The sequence below is a fragment of the Watersipora subatra genome, chromosome 4, assembly GCF_963576615.1.
Source record: "Watersipora subatra chromosome 4, tzWatSuba1.1, whole genome shotgun sequence".
NCBI lineage: Eukaryota > Metazoa > Bryozoa > Gymnolaemata > Cheilostomatida > Watersiporidae > Watersipora > Watersipora subatra.
The window spans coordinates 6,621,227-6,645,367 of NC_088711.1; the positions used below are offsets into that span (position 1 = coordinate 6,621,227).

Sequence of the window (24,141 nt, forward strand, 5' to 3'; positions counted from 1 at the left end):
AGATGATAATGACTGTTAGCCGCAAATTAAATTAATTTGGTTATAGTTAGCTTGTTTAGTGATTGCAAACCACATTAATTTTTTTGTTTGAAAAAAATTATGTTTAAATTGCAAAAGTAAACGGAATAGGAAAGATTAATGTGATATGGAATAGGTTTGCTTAGCAACGCTATGGCGGTTGTCTATACAAGCTAGCAAGAAAGAAGAGTAGTGTAATTGGTATATTAGACCACAGAAACAGAAATTTGATTAAGGTAATTGTTTATAAAAAAATAGTTGCTTATTCCATTGTACAAATTTAAACGCTTTTTTACCACTACCCGTATTCAGGCAAAAAATAATCTCTTTGCCTTAGTACATAATAAAGTTGGGCAAAAATTATAATGTTATTGTAGCAGTGTAGTAAAGGAACTTGCTAGTTTTCGCTTTTAGAGAAGTTGGCAAACTGAATTTTGAAGCTTTATGGGTTATTTTATAAAAATTTTATAATAGTCTTTTCTGGAGTGTGCGCCTCTACAAACCACGTATTCGTTGTAGGTTGGTAATATTTACTAAAACGAGACACATCGAGTGACAATATGGGCACAAACTACCATAATGAAGTATTGAGAAAAGCTCGAGTGCTAGAAAGACAAAGGAATGCAAGAGAATTTTTTCAGGTACGCTTTTTATAAAATTATTGAAAATGCCAAAACTGTTTCAGCTAACTATGGGATGTTTGTTTGACGGTTTGTTCAACCAATGATATACAGCCCCCCAGTGGGGGCTGTATATCATTGGTTCAAGTTTCCACTAATTATTCTTTTAAAAAATATTTGTTACAAATTAATAAAATTACAATTTAAGCAGTATAGTTGTGTTATACTTTTAAGAATTTAGCTTTATCATTATTATAACAAAGGAATTATTGAATTTTTTTCACCACCTTTGGTATGTATTGCATAAAAAACTATAGTATTCTCCAGGATATTTTAAATTGTTTCTCAAGCTTATTTGATCAGATTGTATTAGTTTTTTTTTTAAGTATAAAAATTAAAATACCAAATGCATTTACAAAGCACTTGTTGTAGTCACAAAAACAACAAGGTAGTGATGCTTCATCGCTCATGAAGGTTATGGATTTTCTGGTATTAGTGTAGGTATAATTATTATAGTGTGTAGCCCAAGTAGTAAAAAAATTTTCAAAAGGAAGTTTAATCAACATAATTTAAAACTGCAGTAAAAGTTTTCATCGAACAACTTAAACCGGACATGTTTGCTCAAATGTAATTTTATGAGTTTCAAGTTAGTTTATCTTAAGTGATACAGTATCTCAATTTTATAATCCTAGTAAAGCTAAAAGTGCTAACGAGCGACATAATTATAACATTACATAGAATAACACCCTAAACAATTTCATGTGAATTAAAATAATTGGAAGCTTTAATAATAATTCTTATGTATATATATCATTATATATATATTTATATATCATTATATATATCATTATATATATATATGTCATTATATATAATTATCATTATATATATCATTATATATATAATTACCATTATATATATCTGACTGGCACACTGACTGGCATATGTATATGACTGGCACATGAAACCTCTTCATGGTGCTTACCACCGACAAATATCTAAGGTTGGCGATTTTCACCAGACATATATATGGCTGAACAAAGGAAACCTAACGGCCAATACAGAGTCGCTAATCATGGCAGCTCAGGAGCAAGTGCTCCCAACAAGGCAACTCCAAACAAAAATCTATCACACTGGAGACGATCCTAGATGCAGACTGCGCAAAGATGCACCTGAGACCATCCAACACATCATCAGTGGATGCAAGCAGCTAGCAGGACAGGAAACGCATACACTGAGCGGCATAATCATGTCGCAGGTGTTGTGTATAGAAGTCTATGTGATGAGTATGGCCTTAATAAATCACAACACTGGTGGGAAGCTCTTGGTAAGGTCAATGAAAATGACCGCGCTAAAATCCTCTGGGACTTCTACATCCGGACTGACAAGCATGTCCTAGCAAACCAACCAGATATAGTGGTGGTGGACAAAGAGAACAAGAGGGCTACTATAATAGATATAGCAGTACCCAATGACTACAATATAGCCAGCAAAGAAAAAGAAAAGGTAGAGAAATATCTCCCTCTTGGAGAAGCGATTGAAAAATGCTAGGATGTAAGAACAACTATAATTCCAGTAATCATTGGGGCACTGGGCGCAATAACACCGGCGCTTAAAATGTGGCTTGCCCAGATACCTGCAGCAATCAACTCAGGTGAGTTGCAGAAAAGTGCGCTATTGGGAAAAGCTAAGATCTTGAGGCGAGTGCTCAAACTTCCAAGTCTCTGGTAGGAGACCCGAGTTAGAGCAGAAATTACCACCCATATGGGTTAACCGGGATGTGGAAACAATTATATATATATATATATATATATATATACATCATTAAAGTTTTTGTAAATGATTATGAGAACCAATCAGATACTCCTGCTAGCTGGAAAGCTGTGGATCCTAACTGAAAAATATGGAGCAAAGTTATATATCTTAGAAATAAATACTGTTCTTTTGTAAATTTTGTGCTGTTTTTGTAGCTGCTGAATAAAAAGTCATATCATTTACAACATGTGCGTATCATAGATTTGTCTTCCCTTGTATAAAGAGGAAGATATAAAAGTTCCTGTATAAAAGTCTACACACTTATACACACTTTGAAGGTTATCATTTTTACGCTATATAATAAACTAGCACTAAGCCTGGCAATGCCCAAGATTTCTTTTATTTTCAATCAGCTAAGTAAAACTATTCATCAAATTATTTATACACATATGGTATATAGTTTGAGGAATAGTTTTATTATGAAAGCAAGACAACTCCACGTATTGGATAGATAGCGGTGCTGGTGGATGTTTAAGAGGCTGTTCTAAAGAGCCCGAAGGTATTTTTAGACCAACTATTTTTAGAGACCTGGCGGACAGCCCGGAGTATGTGTATAAGGTCTAGAAGAAAGCGGCTAAAAATTATAAAAAAGTTTAGCATTCGCACAGACTAAGAGCCACACACAGGCAATGACAACGTGGGCTTTATTACTTTAGAACATTAATTGATTTTTAGATTGTAACTGTTTTAAAAAAACAAGGTGGGTTTTGGTTGTGTTTTTGGCATTGTTTATTGATGGTGTAAGCATTTCTGGTGCATGTTCACAAACTCATCAGATAGACACGTAAGAAAAGCTATATTTACGAATAGTTGAAGATGCAAGTATGTAGAACAACACGGGTGATTAATTCATTAGCACTTTCAGTAATTCCTGTGAACAATTTTGCCGACTAAGACAATAGAGTTTTGAATCTATGACAACTCTATCGATTAATCAACTCATTTCTGATTTTAGCTAAAGATGGCAATTTCTGTGCTGCTAACAACTGTCGTTGCTCTTACTTCAGTAAAGTAAAAACTTTTAGAGCAAAACATTTTAATCTAAGGGTGAGAAGTATTGCAAGCTATAACAGCTTTCTGGCATTTAACAACAACATAATTATTATAGATCTTTTTACTTCTGTATGTTATAACTAAATTTTTTAAATCAAACTTGTGTATGAAACAAATGAGTAAAAGATATAGCAAACTGTTAAACCTGCAAGTGGTGTGTACAATGTATGTCATTTGTGGTTGGTTTAAAATAGAAGGTTAACAACATTACGTAGGACGCTATTTCAACCCTTTATACAGCAGGAATTTTTAAGTATTACATGTCGTTCATCATGTGAGAATGGACAGATGCTTGTCAGCTTTGTCAATTTTGATACAAACCACAACTGCTATCACTTTTTCCGATTGGTTTTAACACTACTTTTTTACAGTATAAGTACTATTACGGCTCATGTGTGTAGGCCTGGATCTGTACATTGTGTATTTGCATTTAAATTACATTGAAGTATCTCAGTTAAGCTTTCATATCCTTTACCTGAGTTGTAACAGGTATTCTCAGCAGTTCTGCTGCTAAGCTATCCACATAAACAACTCTTTGCAAACTTGTCCATTGTTCATCTTTGCATTTAGCATTCATTAAGGTGGATCGCATTACGGCCATATATGTGATGGAACTCTTGATTGTAATTCCTTCAAATAACTTCCAAGAACCGTTTCGTCAGCAACTTTCTGTAAATCGCTGATGAAGTTTTCCCCTCATTTTCTGCTGCTAGTGGATTCTGCTCAATCTGTATTTCAGGCTAGTTGATAAATATGAAACAGGCTAACAATGACTAGTTGCTTTTGATCAATTAGATACCGGTAGTTTTGTTCTCTTGGTGACAAATGACTTGAGCTGAACTGACTGAAGAAAACAAGATGGCTTAACCTTGCTGTTGTTTTTTTAAATGAAGTGCCATAACACATGGTTGTGTGATGTTTCCTAAAACTCCTTTACCAGATTTATTATTCCTTGCTGAAAAGCTCATTTGGAAAATATATCTACTGTCAACTGTTGACTTGCCAGTATTTGTATAAAGACTTTTTTATTACCCGGGCAACGCCAGGCATTCAATTAGTACATAAATGAAAGCACGGCTCATTCAACAATTAAGGCTATTACGCCGAATGAATTGATGAAATAAAATGACTGGCAATATATGAATAATAATATCACTTATAAGCAGGGTATTTGGGTAGCTATCAGTGATAATGGCAGAATTAAACACAATTGTTGTAGGAGAGCCCAGAAGAGAGAGCTAAATTGGAACGGATGATGAACGACATAAAACAGAGACATGCTTTTGAAAGCAGCAACCATGCTTCCGATAGCGGGTAAGTCAGCAAGTGAAGATTAACCTTATAGTTTCATGTTCCATCATAGCATCTTGCTGCTAATCTGTTTAAATATTTACCATCTGTTGTTAAAGATTATTTTTCTTAAAATTTATTCAAATGAGAATTTGCTTACTTTATAGCTATCAAAATTCTCTGTAAAATATTTTTAACGTAAATAAAACATTTTTTTAATTTTATATAGTTTTTAGATTTTTTTTCATTTAAATGTAAATATACTTATAATAGAATAGGGCATGCCAGTAGGTAGATGTGACTAACATCCTTAGTAATTTGATAGTCAGCTTATGGAATAACCAACAGGTGTACAATTGAATCAATTGTAAACTGTTGATGTACGCATTGCAAACAAAACAAAAATGTAGCTTTTAGCCTCGGGTTTGACACACTGAATCTTGGTTCTTAATTATTAAGTCGCCACAACTAAGTGAATAGTTCACTGAAAAAAATCTTAGCAGTAATTATGCTAAAGATATCTTATTGTTTACCCAAACTGTATCATGGCTATAAGGAGCATACACCCACATTGCAATGTCTACAGTAAATTTGGAGTTGTTATACCAGCTGAGCAGCTATGGATAACCCCCAATATGGTATGTAATGCTTCGATGCATGTTTCATCTTTCAGCAATATGTGTGTAACAGCGGCTGATGCTGTTGGAGTAGACAGGAATCGTCAGACGTATGACCACAGCAGAAATGGACCCATCAGAGATGATTCCAACAGATCGATGAGACGGGAGGCGACATCAATGTTTGGAAACAAGCCGAAATACATGACCAATGTATGGAAGGGTTAGATATGTGAGAGTAGAAACAGTCTGGAAATTTTGTGCAGCCGCTCATCGTTTTTCTTTATCATCTGTTATAATAATAATGCTTGTGCAATAAAGTAAGCCAACTCGGTAATGTGTAGGGAGCAAGGAGAACCTGACTTGTGAGTTGTTATTTTTGTCACACCCTTCCAACTCGGGGAAAGAGATGATTAATTCTTCGTGATGCCCCTACCAACACACGCTGACAAGGAATGCAGCCAAATAATTAGACTAAGGAAAGTAGCCATTAGTCTATGGTAGTTGACCAGTGAATATTATCTTGTTAGCGTTGGAGTAAATTTCCTCGAAGTATTTTTTCTGATGCAAAATTAGGGAGAGCAGTAAATGATAGCGGAAGAAATCGGAAATGTTGTGACATGTGAGCCAACCTTTTGCAACATTGAAACGAAAAACAACAGATCACTAACAAAAACTAAATAGCGTTACTAAATGTCATGAAGTGATTGATTGAACCACATGCAGATTGGCTCGTCTTAGACAAGACCCCCTTACAAGCAATAACAAACTCATCATAGGTTCTGCAGCACATAAATCAAGTTTAAGATGATCATAAAAAGGAGTTTAAAGTGGGTTTGTAAGCTTACACTCGCAGTGGTGAGTTCAGGTAAATATTTGAACAACAGTTCATTTCAAGGAGACAGATTTTGCAATTCTGCCACAAGCTCATTTTGTGCGGGTGTATCGCGAAAGACAATATTTTGGAAGTTCAGATACAAGAAAGGAAGATTGTGCAGCATAATATGCATCTTATGTACAGCTAGTTAGCTGTGATCCTCAAACAATTCTACTGAAAAGCAGGATAAAGCGAGCTTACAAGCTATCATCGATATAGGATACGGTAACGCCATGGCGCTACGCCAAGAAGTAAATCAACCGCCAAAGAGCATTTGTAACGCACCATTTTATTTATAGCTCAGTGGGCTGTAGGATAACGCCTACGTCTCAGTGAACGTCAATCTTGACCTAGAAAGGATAATGGCTGGAATGCGCTTTTATAGTGTGTCAGAGACTAGAGGGGGCATCATTCAAAGACAAATAGGTGCTAGATGAAGGGTGCCAATGCCAGCTGAGATTTCCATAGCCAACCATTGATATCGGAAATAACATCTATGCTAATCTTTGAACGAAAACTTTGGCACTACTAGTCAGTAGGACTTTCAGTTTAAACGAATGACTGTAAATTGTGAAGCTATGATAATCAAAGAGATCATTTGCATCATATCATCATTGTATCTTTTAAGAACCGTAACAAAAAGCTATAACATTTTACATAAAAACTTCATTATAATGTAAGAAAATAATGACACCATTAATAATAGAGATTTGATTTTCCTATATAAAAATAGCAGTTCCAAAATAAGATGGATATTCAAAAATAACTCCATATCTATTACAATATGTACAGTAGAATATACTTTCTCTAGTGTCAAACACGAAAAAATATAGATCATGTACATGGCTCAGTGTAGTCTATTGCACAATGACTGAAGAACTAGCCTGAGCAAAGATTAAAAAGCAGGCTAGGACCAAAAGCTTCTTTGAAATGGTTTTAAAGCATGATAAATAAGTTACAAAAATCTGTACAAATATTTATGAGCTCCTATCCACACTAGAGCAACAATATCTCTCAAACGAACCCACTTAGTCATAAGTGGAAAAATATATTCTTCATAAAAATACAGCACAAATAATACTGGTAAATGATCAATGCCTTTCATGTATATACATGGCTCTGTCAATTGGGAGAAATAATCACAACAACTGATTAATACTATTAGTGTGATAGTCAATAGTAGAACACAACAATCGAATACTGATAATGGGACTATAAACACAGAGTCTAATACACCTATTCATTTAACGCACATTTTTGTAAATTTAGTTCATCGCTTAGGCTAGCCTGTTTAGGTAGATAGTCAGTCCTTAGAATATGAGGGTCACTATTCATAGTCTCTTGTGAGGGTAAGGGAGATTCTACAGTTCTTGGGCTATCAACATTTCCGCCTGAATCTCTATCTATTCCACCCACATCGATTTCGTCACTGCATTCCATAAGCCTGCCCTCTGAACTATTCCGATACTCTAGTTTAGTTTTATAATCTGAGAAAGGTAGGCTTGGTTCTTTTTCACTAACAAGTCCAGTTCTGTTCGAGTCTTGGTCAAGGCTCGCGTCTTGTCTAACTAAATTAGGTCGTCTGTTTTTGGCACTCGACAATGGTCGGTCAGAATTTGCGAGCTGCATGACTGGTACATTGAAGACAGCAGGAGACGATGTCTTGGGTGGAGATGCAATAAGGTCACTATCAAAACTAGTTCCGTGAGGATGTGACTCACTTTCCGTACTGTCAGCACTAGCGAGAAAGGACCATGCATCCCCTCGAGGCCGACTAAAATCTGAACTGTCAAACGAATTAGAAGCTGACCAATTAGATCGATTTGCTTGGGTCCTTACGAGGTCACCAGGATCAAGCAAGTGTCGCTGCGGCCACCGCAAGTCAGCAGTATCAAAAGAGCTGTCGAAACTATTTCCTGATAAGCTTCCACCTCGACTTGGCGTAGAATCTGTGCTCTCCATGCTTGAGCCGGAAACACTGTCTTTTGGATAGAGCATGCCCAGTTTGCGACGTTTCTTATCTGTGACCTTACTAGTATGGATACGCATATGCCTTGTTATCATATCCCGTCTACAGGCGGCATAAGGACACTTAGGACACTGATACGGTTTCTCACCAGTGTGTGTTCGCTTGTGAGTGTTGAGATGGTCACTCCTACTAAACACCTGGCCGCACTCCTTGCATTCATATGGTTTGAGCCCTGTGTGAAGCCTCATATGTCGTGTCAGCATATCAGATCTCGAAAATGAACGATTGCACACTTTGCAAACATGGACCCGATTGTTATTATCCGTTTTCACCTCAGTAGGTAAATGCTTTGCGATGTGCTTGGCCATATTGTCAAACCCTGGAAAAGTCTGCTTACATATGAAGCATTGATTAGCAGCAGTATTATTTATACGACTCTGCATCTGATGCCATTGGAGAAAAGCAGACATATTGAAATTAGTTGATGACATTCCCTGTAAGGGTAACATTGATCCACTTTCGAGAAGGTTTTCATAAACGCTAGCAGCTATAGTCGGGTTCACTGATCCAGGGTTGAGAGTGGAGGGTGGGTACGGATTAAACGGCGATACTCTATCCATATCTAGACTGCCATCGGTTGAGCTAGATGATGTACCCCTGTTGTATACCATGCTAATTGGTGGTAAACTCATCAAATTCTTGTTAGAGAGAGGGGCTCCTGGTGCGCCATTGGCCTGATCAGGAGAATCTGTCGCGGATAGAACGTCGCTTTCCGCTGGGCAACTAGATGGCGTGGACTGTCGCGAAGGCTGCGAGTGTTGTATCCTGTCTAACTGAAAGTCGCTGCGGCTCAACCGCTGCATTGTCAACAAGTGTTCGGTGTTGAAATGAGAGAGATCTGCAAGATTTTCCTCAGATTCGGCTCTCTGCCTCCGATGCATTTTTCTAGCTCGCTCCTCAAACTTGTTATGATAGTCCCTGCCAGAGGCTGGCTTATAAAAAGATGTACTCAAGTCGAGGGGTTGTTGCGCGTCACAAGGGTCATATTCTAATCCTCCATCTAAACTCTTTGAACGATTCTCTTCTGGTTGTAGCATATCACAATCTGTATCAGACCTATAGTAACCGTCGTCCTCACTGTGTCCCTGCTGTAGAAATCTAGCTGTCAAGTTCTTTTTATAGTTTCCTGGTTGGTTACGAAGATTCACCATGGTGTGTTGATTAGGACTCATACTAGGTGAAAGAGCGCTGTAGTTGCCTCCTGCAGTATTAGTAGTAATAGTCATTGCGCTCTGAGGTAAGCTAGTCGAATCATTGAACTCACACGGAGGTTCTATCTTTATACTAGGTACTCGAGTGGGCCGTTTCACCTCACTGCCTCCGCCTTCGTCATCACCCATTGGGGAAACCCTCTCTGCGTCAGACTCAGCCAACATTCTATTAATAGATGAATAGGCGTATTAGATTAGCTATTTACAGTGTTTACGTGGCAAGCGGCAGCCCTACGGGTATTGCAACAAAGGGCAAGAAATAGGAGAGAGTTCCGGCTACATTAATTCTACAATGTCTACTCAATTCCATACAAACAATAATAAACTCATATCTACATGTACTTCCCACAGCATATGCAGCCCTGTTAACATGTGCTCTATGTTTAGATATTGAGAATCGCTGTAAGACATACAACTGAACCTGGCGCACGATGTCTAGCTTTCAGAAATACGGTTCCATATACATTTCTAGCTTTAGATGAAGTTTACAAACTGCTAGCACTTTTTTGAAGAACTAGTGAGCAGCTATAAGAATTCCTCAAATTTGTCATGACATGACAGGAGTTAATCTATTCTGATAGTTGCTTCGTATATCAAGGCTGGTGTATGTGGCAGCCAAGGTGCTTATAACAATACAATGTATTTCGTTTAATGCCAACCACAGCCTACAGACCTTAGCGATAGATACTTCAGACAGTTACTATTAGCATTAAGCGAAATGAAAGTATATGTACACATATTACTAATGGCAAAAAAAATGAAAAGCTAAATGTATAAAAAGTGACTAGTGTGTAAAAAAACTAAATAAAGGATTAATCATCCGACCACGTTTGTTTTTACTGTCACAGCCGAATTAATGTATAGCTTTGGGGACACAGAAGATGGACAGTGCATAGAGGCCATGATAGAAAAATGGAGCTAGTCTAATTATGACTGACTATATCGGGGAAAACGATTGTGTCTAGCGTACCAATCCCGTCAGGGCCTGCGTGAATTCACTTTTTCATAGACCTTTTTAAAAATCTTTTAATCATAAATAAATTTTTGTTATAGCAACTATAACCTTGAGTAAATATAGTGCGGCCTGTACTACTATTGTAAGGCTAATATTTATCCTAAGCACACCTGTGCAGACAGTGAGCCTTAATAATAGTTTTTCTTCCGTTCCATGAAATGTATTAAAGATGACTACACATAGAAGTTCTTGTTAGCTAAAAGAATTCGTTTAAACGGTGATGGCGACTGATTAATCAGCGATAAAGAATGTTAAGGTTGAAAGATACCGATGAAGAAACTGAAAAACCAGAAGAAGTTGAAACGAGTCAAAGTAAAAGGTTCAGTCAGACCGCGACCGGTAGCTGAGGTGAAGAAGCTAACTATGCTGAACAATTTTTTAAAATGTTTTTATTTTAGTTTTGGCATTTACTACAAATGTGTGTCACTTGGTTTTTAAAATCTATTTGTAACAGTTGATTGAATAATATAACGTAACATGCAAATTTGCAGACATGAAGTATATACTTCAGTAACCCAATGCAGTAATCTAAACTGGGCTTGCGAGGAATCGAGGCTTATAACTCATCTTTTATTACACATAAAAGCCAGTTTGTGCTGCAAACTGTAGCAAACATATGAATTAGTGCAATACGTTTGTATACAACATTATTAAATATATTTATAGAAGCCAACAAATGCATTCCAATTTAGAATGTTAAGAAAAATTCATAGCTCCAACAAGTTGCAGATCAGATTATAAGATCTTCATATATTAACAGCAAGCAAATCATATCAGCCTGTAGAGAATTTCTCAGCTTTCCAACTTTTGTATTTAGGGATCTATGACAATTTAGAAGTAAATTATAGCAGCTTGCATGCAGCCATGGCCAAGGTCTAAATTAATGTGACATTCTATGGGTTGCTATATAAGCTAGCTGAATGGTATAAAAACTGATGACATCATATATATCGGTTGCCGAGTAGATTTTTTTTATCAAACCAACTGGGATGTGTTGGCAGTGGTCTAAGGCTTTCTGCCTATTCATCATGAAGATAAAGGCATGTGGGTAGGTTTGATGTCACTGATGAAGGACCGGAATTTAAAATATTTCGCATAAATCTCCTTAATAGCAGGTTGGAAACCACCCTAACTAGACATTCATACAAGAAGTGGGCGTCGTAAAACTGCTTAGCAGAGGCTTGAGCCAGAAAGCCATTCAGATATTGTACGCACCAGTTGAAACTATTGGGCAATAGTGAGGATAGGCCTACTCGAATTCCAACGAAAATCAAGCAAGCAATGAGAAAACCACCCAACCAAATAACTCGTAGTCATTGACCACGATACACCAGAAGATCAACAAAAATATATCCATGGACTGATATTGTGCCAGCAAAGATCAATAACAGGTCAAAATAATTTATATGCTGGTCTAAAGACCAGCCCTGCTCATGAAAAGTTGGTTCTGAAATACTAACCCAATGTTTCTACAAAGTGACCAAATCGTTGCAAAACATTTAATATGGCAATTAGAAGTTTCAGTTATATAAAATGTTTTATACAGCATAAAACTAAGAAATGAGAGAGCAAGATGAATCTGTATTTATTTCAGTGAATTCAGCAATTCACGCTAGTGGACTCCATACAGCTTTAGTGTTGAATTTACGGTTATTAGTCAGGTGTTCATCAACAGCTAGAATATGACAACATGGAACTGGTTCAAATAGGCCTAATGTATCTTGTGAAACACTATGAACTAGTCGACACAATTCTACGATTTAGCGATATTATTGAAAAGTTTGTCATGAATAGTAGCTATATGTTTATGATGATAAAACATTAATACTCATAAACTAGGAGTTAGCCTCTCAACACTATTCACAGCAAAAAGGCGACACAAACAGTAAATCCGATTATCTTATGAAGTGAAACAGACCAACTACTACATTTTATAATTTTATTCTGCTGTAACACTGATTGTTGATGAAATCGATCAAAATCCAATCATGAACAGTGTCTACTTGGTACCAATGGTGATTGGGGAGAGGTTACACCGTCAGCTAGCCCTCCTACTAGCCCTCCTAGCTAGTGTGACACACACACACACGCACGCACGCACGCACACAAACACATGGCCTGGTGACACACAGGTAGCTTGGTGACCAATTGTTTTTGATAGTTTCTTGCAACGCTAGCGGTAAATGAGAAAGAATGACACTGGAAAATTAACAAGTTAAACTCTAAAGCATATCATAGAAATACCGTTTAGTTGATGCCTGCAAGTGACGATGAAAGCAAATAGTTCAGTAAAATATTAATAAAATTTTTTATAAAAACCGTTAATGAAACAAAAGACAAGTCTTCAGATTTCATCGAAAGCTTCAAAATTAAAAGCAGGTATGAGGGTGTGAGAACAAGAGTTTAACTTCCTTTATAGCTTAGAAGGTCTCAGCAACAAGGCTTACCCAAAACATTGCTTACTTATTTTGCCTAACAATTGACACTCTTTTTTCAAAAGAAGGGGATAACGCCGATAGCAAAAAGGTTGTGCCAACCAACAAAAGAGATTTGATACGCTAGGAGACGACTGGTGGTTAAATCATAATTGGCTGACTCAGGCTTCAGCAATTTTGGGAAAATAAAAAAATTTGGGAAATGCTTCATCTGACACTATGAAAATATATCTCGGTTAAGTGTTGTGCCTGTGTTAATGTCCTAGCAGGTTGCTTATGTTGTGTATAGCGTAACTACCTAATTGCTATGACCTTATAAGGGTAACACCAAGACTTAAACAGCTTTATACAATGATAATTTCTTGCATTTATGCCAAAACCAATTATGGATTTTTCTCACACCGCTGCCACAGATTCTAATCAGATTGAGAATGTCACACTTCATGCGTACAGCGAAAACTGAAATATTCATATTTTAACGACACTAAAAGGGGAGATTTCACGTGTGAAGCTTTAGTAAATATGTAGTTTCATAAAATTCGATAAAACTAAAATACATATAATATGAAACTGCTGATTTTTGAGGCATTGTAATAGCGACACAATCCTGTTCGCAATGATAGACAACAGTACAAAACATTTACATAAGAAAACAATCCACCGATAATTATACTAGTAACAAGAATGGTGTTGGTGTTGAATGTCAGAGCATCTTAAATAAAGTCAAACCTTACCTTAATTAAAAGCAGCCCGACGTACCAGTTTTTAAGAGCCATGAAATGAGCCAAATTTTGTTTGTCATGAAACCAAAAATGTGAGATGAGAAACATTGTTTTGGTGACCGATGAACAAGACACGAATGTACGTTACCCGTTTGTTTTGCATTGAGTGCTCTATTTTCATCTACTAAAATAGCGAATTAAGGTAAAAGTTTTTTATGCCAGCACGAGCATGAAGAAGGTAGCAAGTACCAAAGATAGTGATGAGAAGAATGAAGGAATAAACATATAACAAAAATAATTGAAAAACTTCAGAGTGGCTTTAAGAGTCATAAATACTGTGAGACAATTTGAACCGAAAATGGGTTTGTGTTCAAAAGGCCTCTTAGTGAAATCGATGAAAATGTAATTAAAAATGCAAAACAAAAAACTGATTAAATTAAAAGCGTTAAGTTCAAGTTAAAAGTTAAATATGCAAGTATTTATTATGTAACAACATACTTATTTCTATAACTTACAGTAATAACAGGATTATTTTTCAAGTCTGGAACCAACTAATCCAATAAGAGTTATTTTAAATAGGATTAATTTGATCGGCATACAAGATGATTGATATATGAGCTTGATTACACCACAGGATGAAGCGAGTTCGCATCTTGAAATTAGACTAAAATTTTCCCCCAAGAAATTACCTTTGATTAGCATCAAATTACCTATCGAAAGAAATATTTTGTAGAATACGCAGACTTTGCCATCAACATAAGTACATTCTTTAACTACTGCTGAATATACGATGTAACATTTGGGCAAGCATTGAACTCTACAACCAGAATTATCTCCAGCCATGCCTGTATTCCCTGGTTACAAATTGGGGTGGCTAATGTTAGGCGACTAGTTATGAGCATCTAGGGGTTTGGAGGGGCGGTATCAGCCCCCTCAACAGGTTTCTTTCATGTAGAGCCTCAACCGGGCATCTCACGTAAAGTTTGAAAAGATTTTATCGGAAAGTATAAACATTTTTTCTATTATTTGAGATTTGTTTGTTTTAGGTGATGTGACTACCAGGACGTTTTCAGATTAAATTAAGCTAAACTTGACCGCAGTTGAAACACTCGGAAAAAAGACATATTTTTTCTTTTGAGCGTTTCAACAAAGATCAATTTTGCCGATTTTATTTTAAGTTCATCCGAAGGTTTTTACGCTTTCGTTGGGCCATTGTCAAACAGATGTTTGGTAAAACTTGACCTTTTGCAAACCTTTATAAAAGTCGTTAACAAAAATATTTTGCCGATCATGATAAAAATGACGCCCAAGAGCTATTAAAAGTTAACGTTTATCTCTATGGCTTGGAATAAAGTGATATTCTACAGCGATAACAACCGTTTCGGTAGCCGTTGGGCAAATAACTGTTCGATGTAATGTTGAGGTCAAGTTATCTAAAGCAGTTTATCATTGCGTGGGAACGGACCAAACAAATCCGTTCGAGTTAACCAAGTGTTCGTTACATTTTATCCGAGGGCGAGTTCTCCGAGTTTGACTATAGTTAGCCGCAAAAAATTCCTAAAAAGTTGGGGCGGCTCAGCCGGTCAGCCGCCCCAGGGAATACGGGCCTGTCTCCAGCAGACTAGGTTTGAAGTTTCCTGAAACAGTATAGTAATCCCTTGCTAGTTCACGCTTCAACTTTTGCGGCTTCCGTACTTCACAGGGGAAAAATAATTTATTACAAATCAACAAAATAAAAAAACAAAAATAAAAAAACAAAAATAAACCTTTTTCATACTCAGAGAGATCCCTCAGTGAGCATCATGGTGAAAGCAGTCGTCGTAGTTCGCAGTTTTCTTGTTACGTTTTGTAAAGTGTAAAAGAGCGATGCGCTTATGATACCCTTCATTATGCCTCTTAAATGCCCTTAAAAGCAAAAGAGAAAAATGATCATGATTAGTAATAAAACAGTGACTTCATTAGATAAAAGTTTATCAGTTTCTATTTCGGAGATTTTCACTTATCGTGGAGGCTGCTAGTCCCGATCAACCAGGAAAAGTAAGAGATTACTGTAGTTTCATGAGCATGATTCAAGAGCCAGTATAACAAAGTAACTAGTAATTACTGCATATCTTTATCACTACCTCGACCTACGCCACATGCACACACATACAGTAAAACCTCTAATCGAACGCCATGGCGCTCTATTTTTTAACCTCTCCTCTATGGTGGCGGTCAATTGGAGGTGGCGTTCAAATAGAGGCTGGCGGTTTATTTTTCAAATAGCTCGTCAGGATTTTTGCAAGATAGGTTTAGCCCTATTACGGGCGAAGCGAAAGTCGCCTATATTTTGCCCTTTTTTTCCGGTGGACTGATATTAAACATTTTGAATGCAATAAATAATTTTGTTAACTTTCCTTTAACTTGTCAAATCTCTTAATCAAAGAAATCAAAGATCTCTTAATAAATATGCATCAAGAAACTGAGAAATATCTCTACCAGTTGATATTTATTGCTTGCAATTGACCTGTGATGATATTATAGCCTGTGTCCTTTGCAATTTGTTGGCATTTTTAATTTTCATTTCATTCTAAAGTTGAAGAACTATTTTTATTTTATATCTATATTTAGCAATTTTGCATAGAAGCTAATTGCACTCAATGATATATTCGCTACGGTTTGCAGCCAAAGCTAGCTTTTTATGTGCAATACAAGTGGGGTTATGCGCATTGATCCTTTGGATAGAGGAAAAATATTTTGCCGATGATGGTAACAACGACGCCTATGAACTACTAAAAGTTGAGGTCTATTTCTATGGCTTGAAATAAAGTGATATTCTAAAGCAATAACAACCGTCTCAGTAGCCGTTGGGCATAAAACTGTTCGAGTTAGCGAATTTGAGGTCGAGTTATCTGAAGCAATTTATCATTGCGTGGGAACGGACCAAACAAAACCATTCGAGTTAACCATGTGTGCGAGCTATCCTAGAACAAGTTATCCATGTTTGATTGTATATAGATTGGCAGTGTTGATCGGTTGATATGCTCATTTAAAAATCAAGTAAAAATCAGCCAAAAACTTAACAGATTATCAGCTAGTGCACATGGAACTTGAGGTTAACTAACAAAGCTTTTTATTGAAATTACCTTTTTACTTTTTATGACATATGTATGTTTTATACAGAGCATTTGTTTTATTGCTGTGTACTTACATGCATTATTTATTAAGGAAATAGCTATGCCTCTAAACCGATAAAAAATTACACAAATTACACTGTAGTTAGTGTATCCAATATGAGGATTTTAGCTTATGAAGCAGGCCATAGAATGCAGTAAAATCGTACATGAGATTGAAGTGCACTTGAATGATTGAAAGCCATAGGAGATAATTGGTCAAGCCCAGAGATAAGATTCCTGTTGCTTATAAAAGGGCAAGTTAACAATCAGTGTTTCACAAAATAATGATATATATAAGATGTAGAATGATATAATCTAATACCGAGATGTAAGAGTAACTGTAAAATTCACCTGTAAATAGTGTGAAGCTAAATGCACTTAGTCTTGAAAGGTAAGTTCTTCAAAGGACATAAGACCTACAACATTAAAAATAAGAAGCTAAATCACAGACCTCACAGACCTCACACTACTGCACTGGCCATTTGAAACAATCACCTCTTAAAGACAAGTAATAATTGAACTCAGCCCTCGCTGATGCAAAGTTACGATAAAGACTGAGTTTGTTAAAAAGATCAACACTGACACTGATAAAGGTGAGTCAATAAATGCTATCACACAGGTCAGGGTCATGTCCCGGCCATCGTAGCAGTCACTAGCAGGGATGAAAGTGTCTAGGGATGACCAGTATTCAGCGCTTTGCATCAAATTAATTGATTTATGATAAGAACTCAGCTAGGTGTGACCTTAAACCCAGTACTAAAATAGTACTAAAAAGGGCGTGTAACTATGATTGTACTATTATGAAACTAAGTTTATACCTAAGTTCTTGACACACTTAACAAGTACTTAACTTGCTGACTGGACTCGCCTGGACCATGAATGCAGTACTACCAGAAGAGTTGACGGTTACGCTATTCTAATGATTTACCTGCAAGGATAATAGACTAGAACTACGGTAGTTGAAGTAGGTTGGAATTATCTTCATATAGCCTCTTCTGCGATTCGGTTTGAGCAGAAAATAGCAGTTTCAGCTTTATTAAATACTAAGCTGAATGCCTGGCATTGCACGGATAATAAAAAAGTTTTTGCACAGAAAATTAATTTTTCATCAACATATACAACATTTACCTATCTAATTTTTAAATGAAGGTGTTTGTTTATTTTTGCGTATGCTATACATTGCACTCCCGGGTTACGATGTCCCTGTTTTACAGTTTTTGCCATAAGATGTGGAACACGATGTTTCTCGTCCTCTCATTAAGGTATTTTTTTGCAATGTAACATCAACAAAAACGTCTCTCAAAATAAAACGTGGCAGTCAGTGTGCCGAATTGGTAGGAATAACGAAGATGCCCACTGCTATTCACCAAAATCCCGCCCAGAATGCCCGAAAGAGATGCGATGTTCATTCTCTCTGTGTTCCAGCATTCTTCGTGTTTCATAAATGCTTGATATTGCGTGAGGGACACGCAAATTAGTAGTAAATAAGCAAAAGTGAAAACTTATTGTACATTTTAGCGTTTAATATATTATCTACAATAAAATTTAATTCAATGTACATATATAACTTTAATTTGTTAGCCATGGGTCATAAGATTAATAAAAATGTTGAAGGAAGAAGTCAAAATCATAACCAGAACCATTAGCAGATCATAACTACTAAATATATTAAAGTTACTGTAGGTGACTATATAGCTACTAGGGTTAATATACTATTTTGTTACTAATTTTCAATATATATAAAATACGTATATAAAATTATAGCCAATATATAAAGCTTTTTACCAGGGAGTGTTTCCATTAGCTAATTGCTATAGGTTTCTATACCCTTCCATACGACATTGCCGCCTTGCGATACCAATATCGGAACGAATTAATGTCGTATGACCACTGTAATTTTAATTAAGTTTATGCTATATATACATATACTAGCTGTGCTAACCGGGCAACAGGTATTAACAATCAGCTTAAAAACAATGAGAGGTAATGAGAGTTGTCTGCCATTTGCCATTAGCCTGGCACATTGCCAATGGATAATTTGAGTAAGCTAACTAATAAGAGCTACCGCTTCTCATGACGCTACACCATTACTTTGCGTCGTGACGGTAGCATATTTGCTCCTATATAGCGACGTATAGCGCCTAATGAATACATCAAGGCTGAATTGGTAAGGCGTCGGACTGGCGAACCAGAAGGTCCGAGATCAAATCTTCTGCGCTACGGATTAATTATCCCAAGATTTTTAGTGTTGTAGCTGGAACTATACACATACAAACAAACTGAGAAATATGTACAGATTTATAGCATGTTGGGGAAGCTTGGGCACATAGTTTTCTTCTAGTATACTGGCAGTCCTATGCGCCATTAAATATCAGCAGATGTAATAAGTATGTCTACAGTATGGCAACGCGGTGTAACGAATAGCATGCCTGTCTACAAAACTGGTGCTTTCGAATTCAATTCCAGTGCAAAGCAGTTTTTTCAATCCGAACGCTAGCAAGCGTGCGTATTTTACCGCTATAACTGGACACACGACATTATATACACACTTGGACATATATATGTATATATATATATAGAAGATAGTCTATTAATGACTTATAAAAGATTTTTAGCCCCTAGACCTGGATTTAAATACACATTAACAAGGATTTGCAAATTATACAAGCTCGTGTTGCCTCTTATTTATAGAAATAATCTAAATTAGTAGAACATTTAATAAAAGAATGAGACAAAAGCTCCCAGTTGCACAAATTTGCAAATGACTATTTATTTGGCTATCAATCGACGAAAAGATAGATCTATTTTTCATTATAGAATGTACTTGAAAATTACTCAATACAGCGAATTGAATGTAGTCTTTATTCGCAACATCAGCTTAAAATTACTAAAAAATATAAATTTTCAAACTTGTACAGCTACCGTAGATAAAGTTGACAAAGAAATATAAGACAAAAACAGATAAAACGAATAAGGTTAATCAAAAATAGCAAGGAATCCCATAAATTTGACAAACTGAAAAGAAATTAAGTGTATAAGACATTGTTTTTAATAAAATTAACAAAGCTAATAATATAGGTTTCAAGGCGAATTAGAAATGACTGTCTCATAATGGTTACTCTATAAGACATAGCAACTGCATTCAGCCCAATTGAAGGATCTATCAGCATCCTACCTAATTCCTTGTGTTTGTGAGGCTCATGTTTGCTCATGTTCAATACCAGCTCATATTTTTATTAGCTTATTATTCTAATTCATTATTTGTGACCAGATGCTAATTTACTGAGTATACAAGAATGAACTCTTTTTTATTCAGTCTGCATACTAGCAGTCTTTTTTTAAACTGAAAACTAGCAACTGACTGCCAAGAATGAAGATGGGGAAACAATTTACACCCAGAACATGTTCATGAGGTCAACGGATTTTTTGTTGGCAAACTTACTCTATTCAACATATGCATCTCCAATTTGGACCTCCCTTAACCTAGATATTGCTAAGTCTTAGATAAGTCCAAAAAAAAGATGACTAGCCAACTGAGCCCTTCATAAAAACAAGAGAAAGCCAAGCATAGGACTACTAGATTATCCATCATTTCAAGCCCAATCATCTGTCAAGTTGTGGGTTCACGGCATGGAATAAACTATTAAATGTCATACCGAGTGCCATTTTGACCCATCTCTAATTTATTTGTTAGTTACAGTTACTGGAATTGCTACTAAGCTGGCCTTGAAAGAACACAAGCTCCTTCTCCAAGGCATCAAACAAGCCTGTGAGACCATCTGTTGAGAACTATCAACGCTGTCAGCTCAGCGCAGACCAATTTAATAATAGATCTGTCAGTAGGAACCAACTCATTTTGTTGAGATGCAGAATTTGTGGCAGAAATGGCTAGGGAGATGAGTTTCACAACATTGATATATTAAAATGATAATTTATTCTTATGTTTTTAAATGTTTTTTTTTGTATTCCTGCTCCATATTTCATTGGTCCTAGTTATTTTCCAGAGGTTACTAGTGTGGTAGAAATATTGTTAGGGATTGTACAATATCTAGCTGCTAACAAAGCGTATATACCAAGTTTTAAAAAGGTGGTGGTATACCTAACAATATGCCGTATGATAGTATGCCAACTTTATATAACAAATTTCCATACACAAATGTTGAAACATAATAATGACTGATGGCATAGTGGTCTTAGTTTTAAGAATGCATTGCAAAACTTTGGTTATCATTTGATATTGAAGCGATATTACCAGTATAAATTAGTTTAAAATATGTTTCACTTGGTGTTAGTTTTGTTTTCCTGATTAGTATGAGCTTGCCAAAAAGCTAAAATAATTTGATTTCGAGCAGAGATGATACAGCCACTAACAGAGTTCTCAGATGCATACCAACTGAAGAACTCTAAGACACTAACATTCCAATTCTGGTGGTTTAACTCAATTCCATATATAAACAAACCAAAACTGTGACAGACTAGTGCCTCACAGACTTATAGTGATAGCCATGTAAAGCCTGGTTCCCATATCAATTGCGAGACCCCGACGGTAATCTTGCGCGGCAACACTCTTGCGATGCTAGACTCGGCGGCTTCTGTTCACATAAAGCTGCATCGCTAATAACCGCATAAAAATGTTCGCTCACCATGCCATTTCGATAATGGTGACCTTCACCTGCACAGTGCATTTCAGGAAGGTTTTGTCTACGGTTCTTCACGAAATTTGAACAGCGATAAACTCTTGTGTTGACTGCCAGCAACTACAGGTGGTACTCGGCGGTACCAGGCGTGTAGGTTCAAATTTCACCCCAATAGCCTGCGGTGCTGTCGCCTGTGCTTTGCGGCATATATGGGAACCAGGCTTAACTAGAACTGTCTAGGGATGGACCGGACTACACAGGTTTATTTTATTTGCTTCGGCACCAATGTAGGCATTTGCTTTTGATGGCATCACCACTAGGTTAGACCTGTGAACACAGGTTAGACCTGTGAACACAGGTAAGGTAAACAATGCCTTTTCCTAACTTACCCTCACTGTCTCATCAGCTAATTCTTTTACCACTAAATATACTTTCTGTGTTTCAGAAATTTTACTGGAAACAATTATAAGACAACTATGGCAATGACCGTATGACCGAAAAGGGTATTTAACCATTCCATGCAACTACCCAAGGCAATGCTTTCAGCTGAAGGGCAAACATTGCCCAGATAATACATCCAACTACTGTGACCAGGTATTAATGGGAAACATTGAACCTATTTCCAAGAAACTACGGCTGTCTGCAAGGAACTGATGAGCTATCATTGTCTTATGGTTTTGCATGAGTTGTGTTGTATTTACAGCTAGATGAATAAGAAGGTAAAAAACAGCTTCATATTTCAATTACTATTGACGGATTGTGAATGCTTTAAGCTCCCTATAAACTGGTTAACCTGGGAGGCATGTAAAATGATATGAAATATGGCAAGGGAGAGTTTTTCATTTCTGCTGTATTTGCTATCTATGCATTATCGATTCTTATAGAAGATAATTTTGTCAATTGCTATTAATATTCAATACAGAATCCAGTTCAAATAGCCAACTTTGCTCCAGCCCACACGATCTGTTGAGCTAGTAGCTTTGTCCTAGGTGACATGCAAATAAACGGGAGCCAACAGCTAGCAATGGATACCATAGGCTAATTAACTGCCTACACAAAATCAATGGCTGACAAAAGAGCCATAGACAATGAGGTAGAAGTTGTCTATCGAATGTAGATCAATTATACAAGTTGTGACAAAGCAGTGGGCATGGTCATCACTTGTTCCACCGATAACTACCATGCCTATCAATGGAACAAGAACGGTTCCAATGGTTGTCTCACACAGATCGATCGACCTTTGCTATACTAGTCCGGCGCCAGAGTATTGCCCATCATCAGCCCATCACCAAAACCAGAAAATAAAATGACAAAGCGTACAACTACCTTGAAAGAGAAAAAACCTAGTCTTGATTGTTCGCAGGATTCACCTTGATTACGACAAGAACATTGTTCAACAAATGTTCTGGCCTACTCTTGGCTTGTGACAGTTTTCTGGCTCATACCAGAATTAGTGAGCCATGAGTGACTCCATACATGTGAGAAAGGTTAATTGGCACGCTCCTTTGCTCTAACTATTATCAGGCAGTTTTGTAACATCAGTAAGGCCAGGACGTTTGCAGTAAATGAAATTCTAGCAAATGGGTTCTTAGAACGTGAGCTAGGTATTTTATTTTTACCAACAATTGTGAAACGTAAAGGTGAACTCCTGTCCAAAAGGGTATTAATAGGAAACAATCAGAGTCACTATGCCGTTACACTCCAATCGCTTTTTTCAAATCTCTTTTTCGTAAGAGATTCACAAAAGCTTTTATAACTTCGAAGACAAGTGTAGCAAACAATTTTTCTCTCACTTTCTGTACTTAGAACTCCGGCTCAATGGATCTGCGAATCGAATCGTTCTAGATCGATTTTTCATCCGAGGATATATATTGGCCTATAAAGAGTGTGGTTGTTTATGCAATAACAGAAAAATAGATTGGATCAATCCTTATGCATAATCATTTAATTATGCACTTCAAACTGGCAACAGATTTGCACTTCAAATCTGTATACAATGGTAAATGTATGAACAATCCATGACCATGTAGAAATTACTGACCGGCAAATGACTTTCGATTTCAGTTAAGGTTTCTGAGACTTGGAGAAGACCAAAATCTTTTGGCTTCTTCAAATCCTTAATACCCTAGGACACTTATGTATTCGCGGCATCTAACTTTCGCGTTTTCGCGGTGTCATCCTCTCGCGAAAATTTAATGAGCGAAACTAAACTATCATAACGAACGAGCGAAAACGCGAAGTTAAATAGCTTTGTTCATTGATATTCACAATAAAATCGTCATATTAGAAATGCAGGCAATTTTCGTCTGTGGTTGGGATCAATGGGAAATTTCTAGTACACTCATTATAGCTAATACACCGACTGAGCAGCATGGCAAAGCAAATTAAGATTATATCAGTTTAGTCACCGAATTTGTAACTGATGAGGATGAAAGTCTGGTAGGTGAAGTCATAAAATTGCAGAATAATTATTGTAGTGATGAATTTTATTACCAACCAAAAACAATATCAACCCTCATCAGGTCTAACCACATTATCTTTTCCACTGCCAACCATGTACAAATTAGCTACCGGCCTAGTGCCAGCCATTTTACCGAAATTGCCGATATTGCTTCATGATATGTATACAGTATTTTTTCAAGTTCTA

The 24,141-nt window shown here is 36.6% G+C and overlaps 2 protein-coding genes across 3 annotated transcripts in view; one reads left to right on the top strand and one right to left on the bottom strand.

The window, feature by feature from the left end:
* Nucleotides 1–173: 173 nt before the first annotated feature.
* Nucleotides 174–5,734, top strand: LOC137394975 (uncharacterized). The gene is made up of 4 exons (XM_068081752.1): nucleotides 174–254; nucleotides 538–659; nucleotides 4,726–4,820; nucleotides 5,470–5,734. Exons 2-4 carry the CDS (start codon nucleotides 579–581, stop codon nucleotides 5,639–5,641), a joined length of 348 nt encoding a protein of 115 aa, XP_067937853.1. The 5' UTR covers nucleotides 174–254; nucleotides 538–578; the 3' UTR covers nucleotides 5,642–5,734.
* Nucleotides 5,735–6,887: 1,153 nt separating this feature from the next.
* The window catches only part of LOC137395315 (uncharacterized), a 45,852-nt gene continuing 28,598 nt past the window's right edge, over nucleotides 6,888–24,141 (bottom strand). The window contains exons 3-4 of one of the 2 annotated variants that reach the window (XM_068082212.1): nucleotides 17,209–17,273; nucleotides 6,888–9,696 (exon numbers count right to left, since the gene is read on the bottom strand). In XM_068082212.1, the coding sequence (XP_067938313.1) occupies nucleotides 7,527–9,695 (2,169 nt within the window). In that variant the 5' untranslated portion in view covers nucleotide 9,696; nucleotides 17,209–17,273 and the 3' untranslated portion in view covers nucleotides 6,888–7,526. The remainder of the gene's footprint in view (nucleotides 9,697–17,208; nucleotides 17,274–24,141) is intronic. The other variant, XM_068082213.1, reaches the window with a different exon arrangement.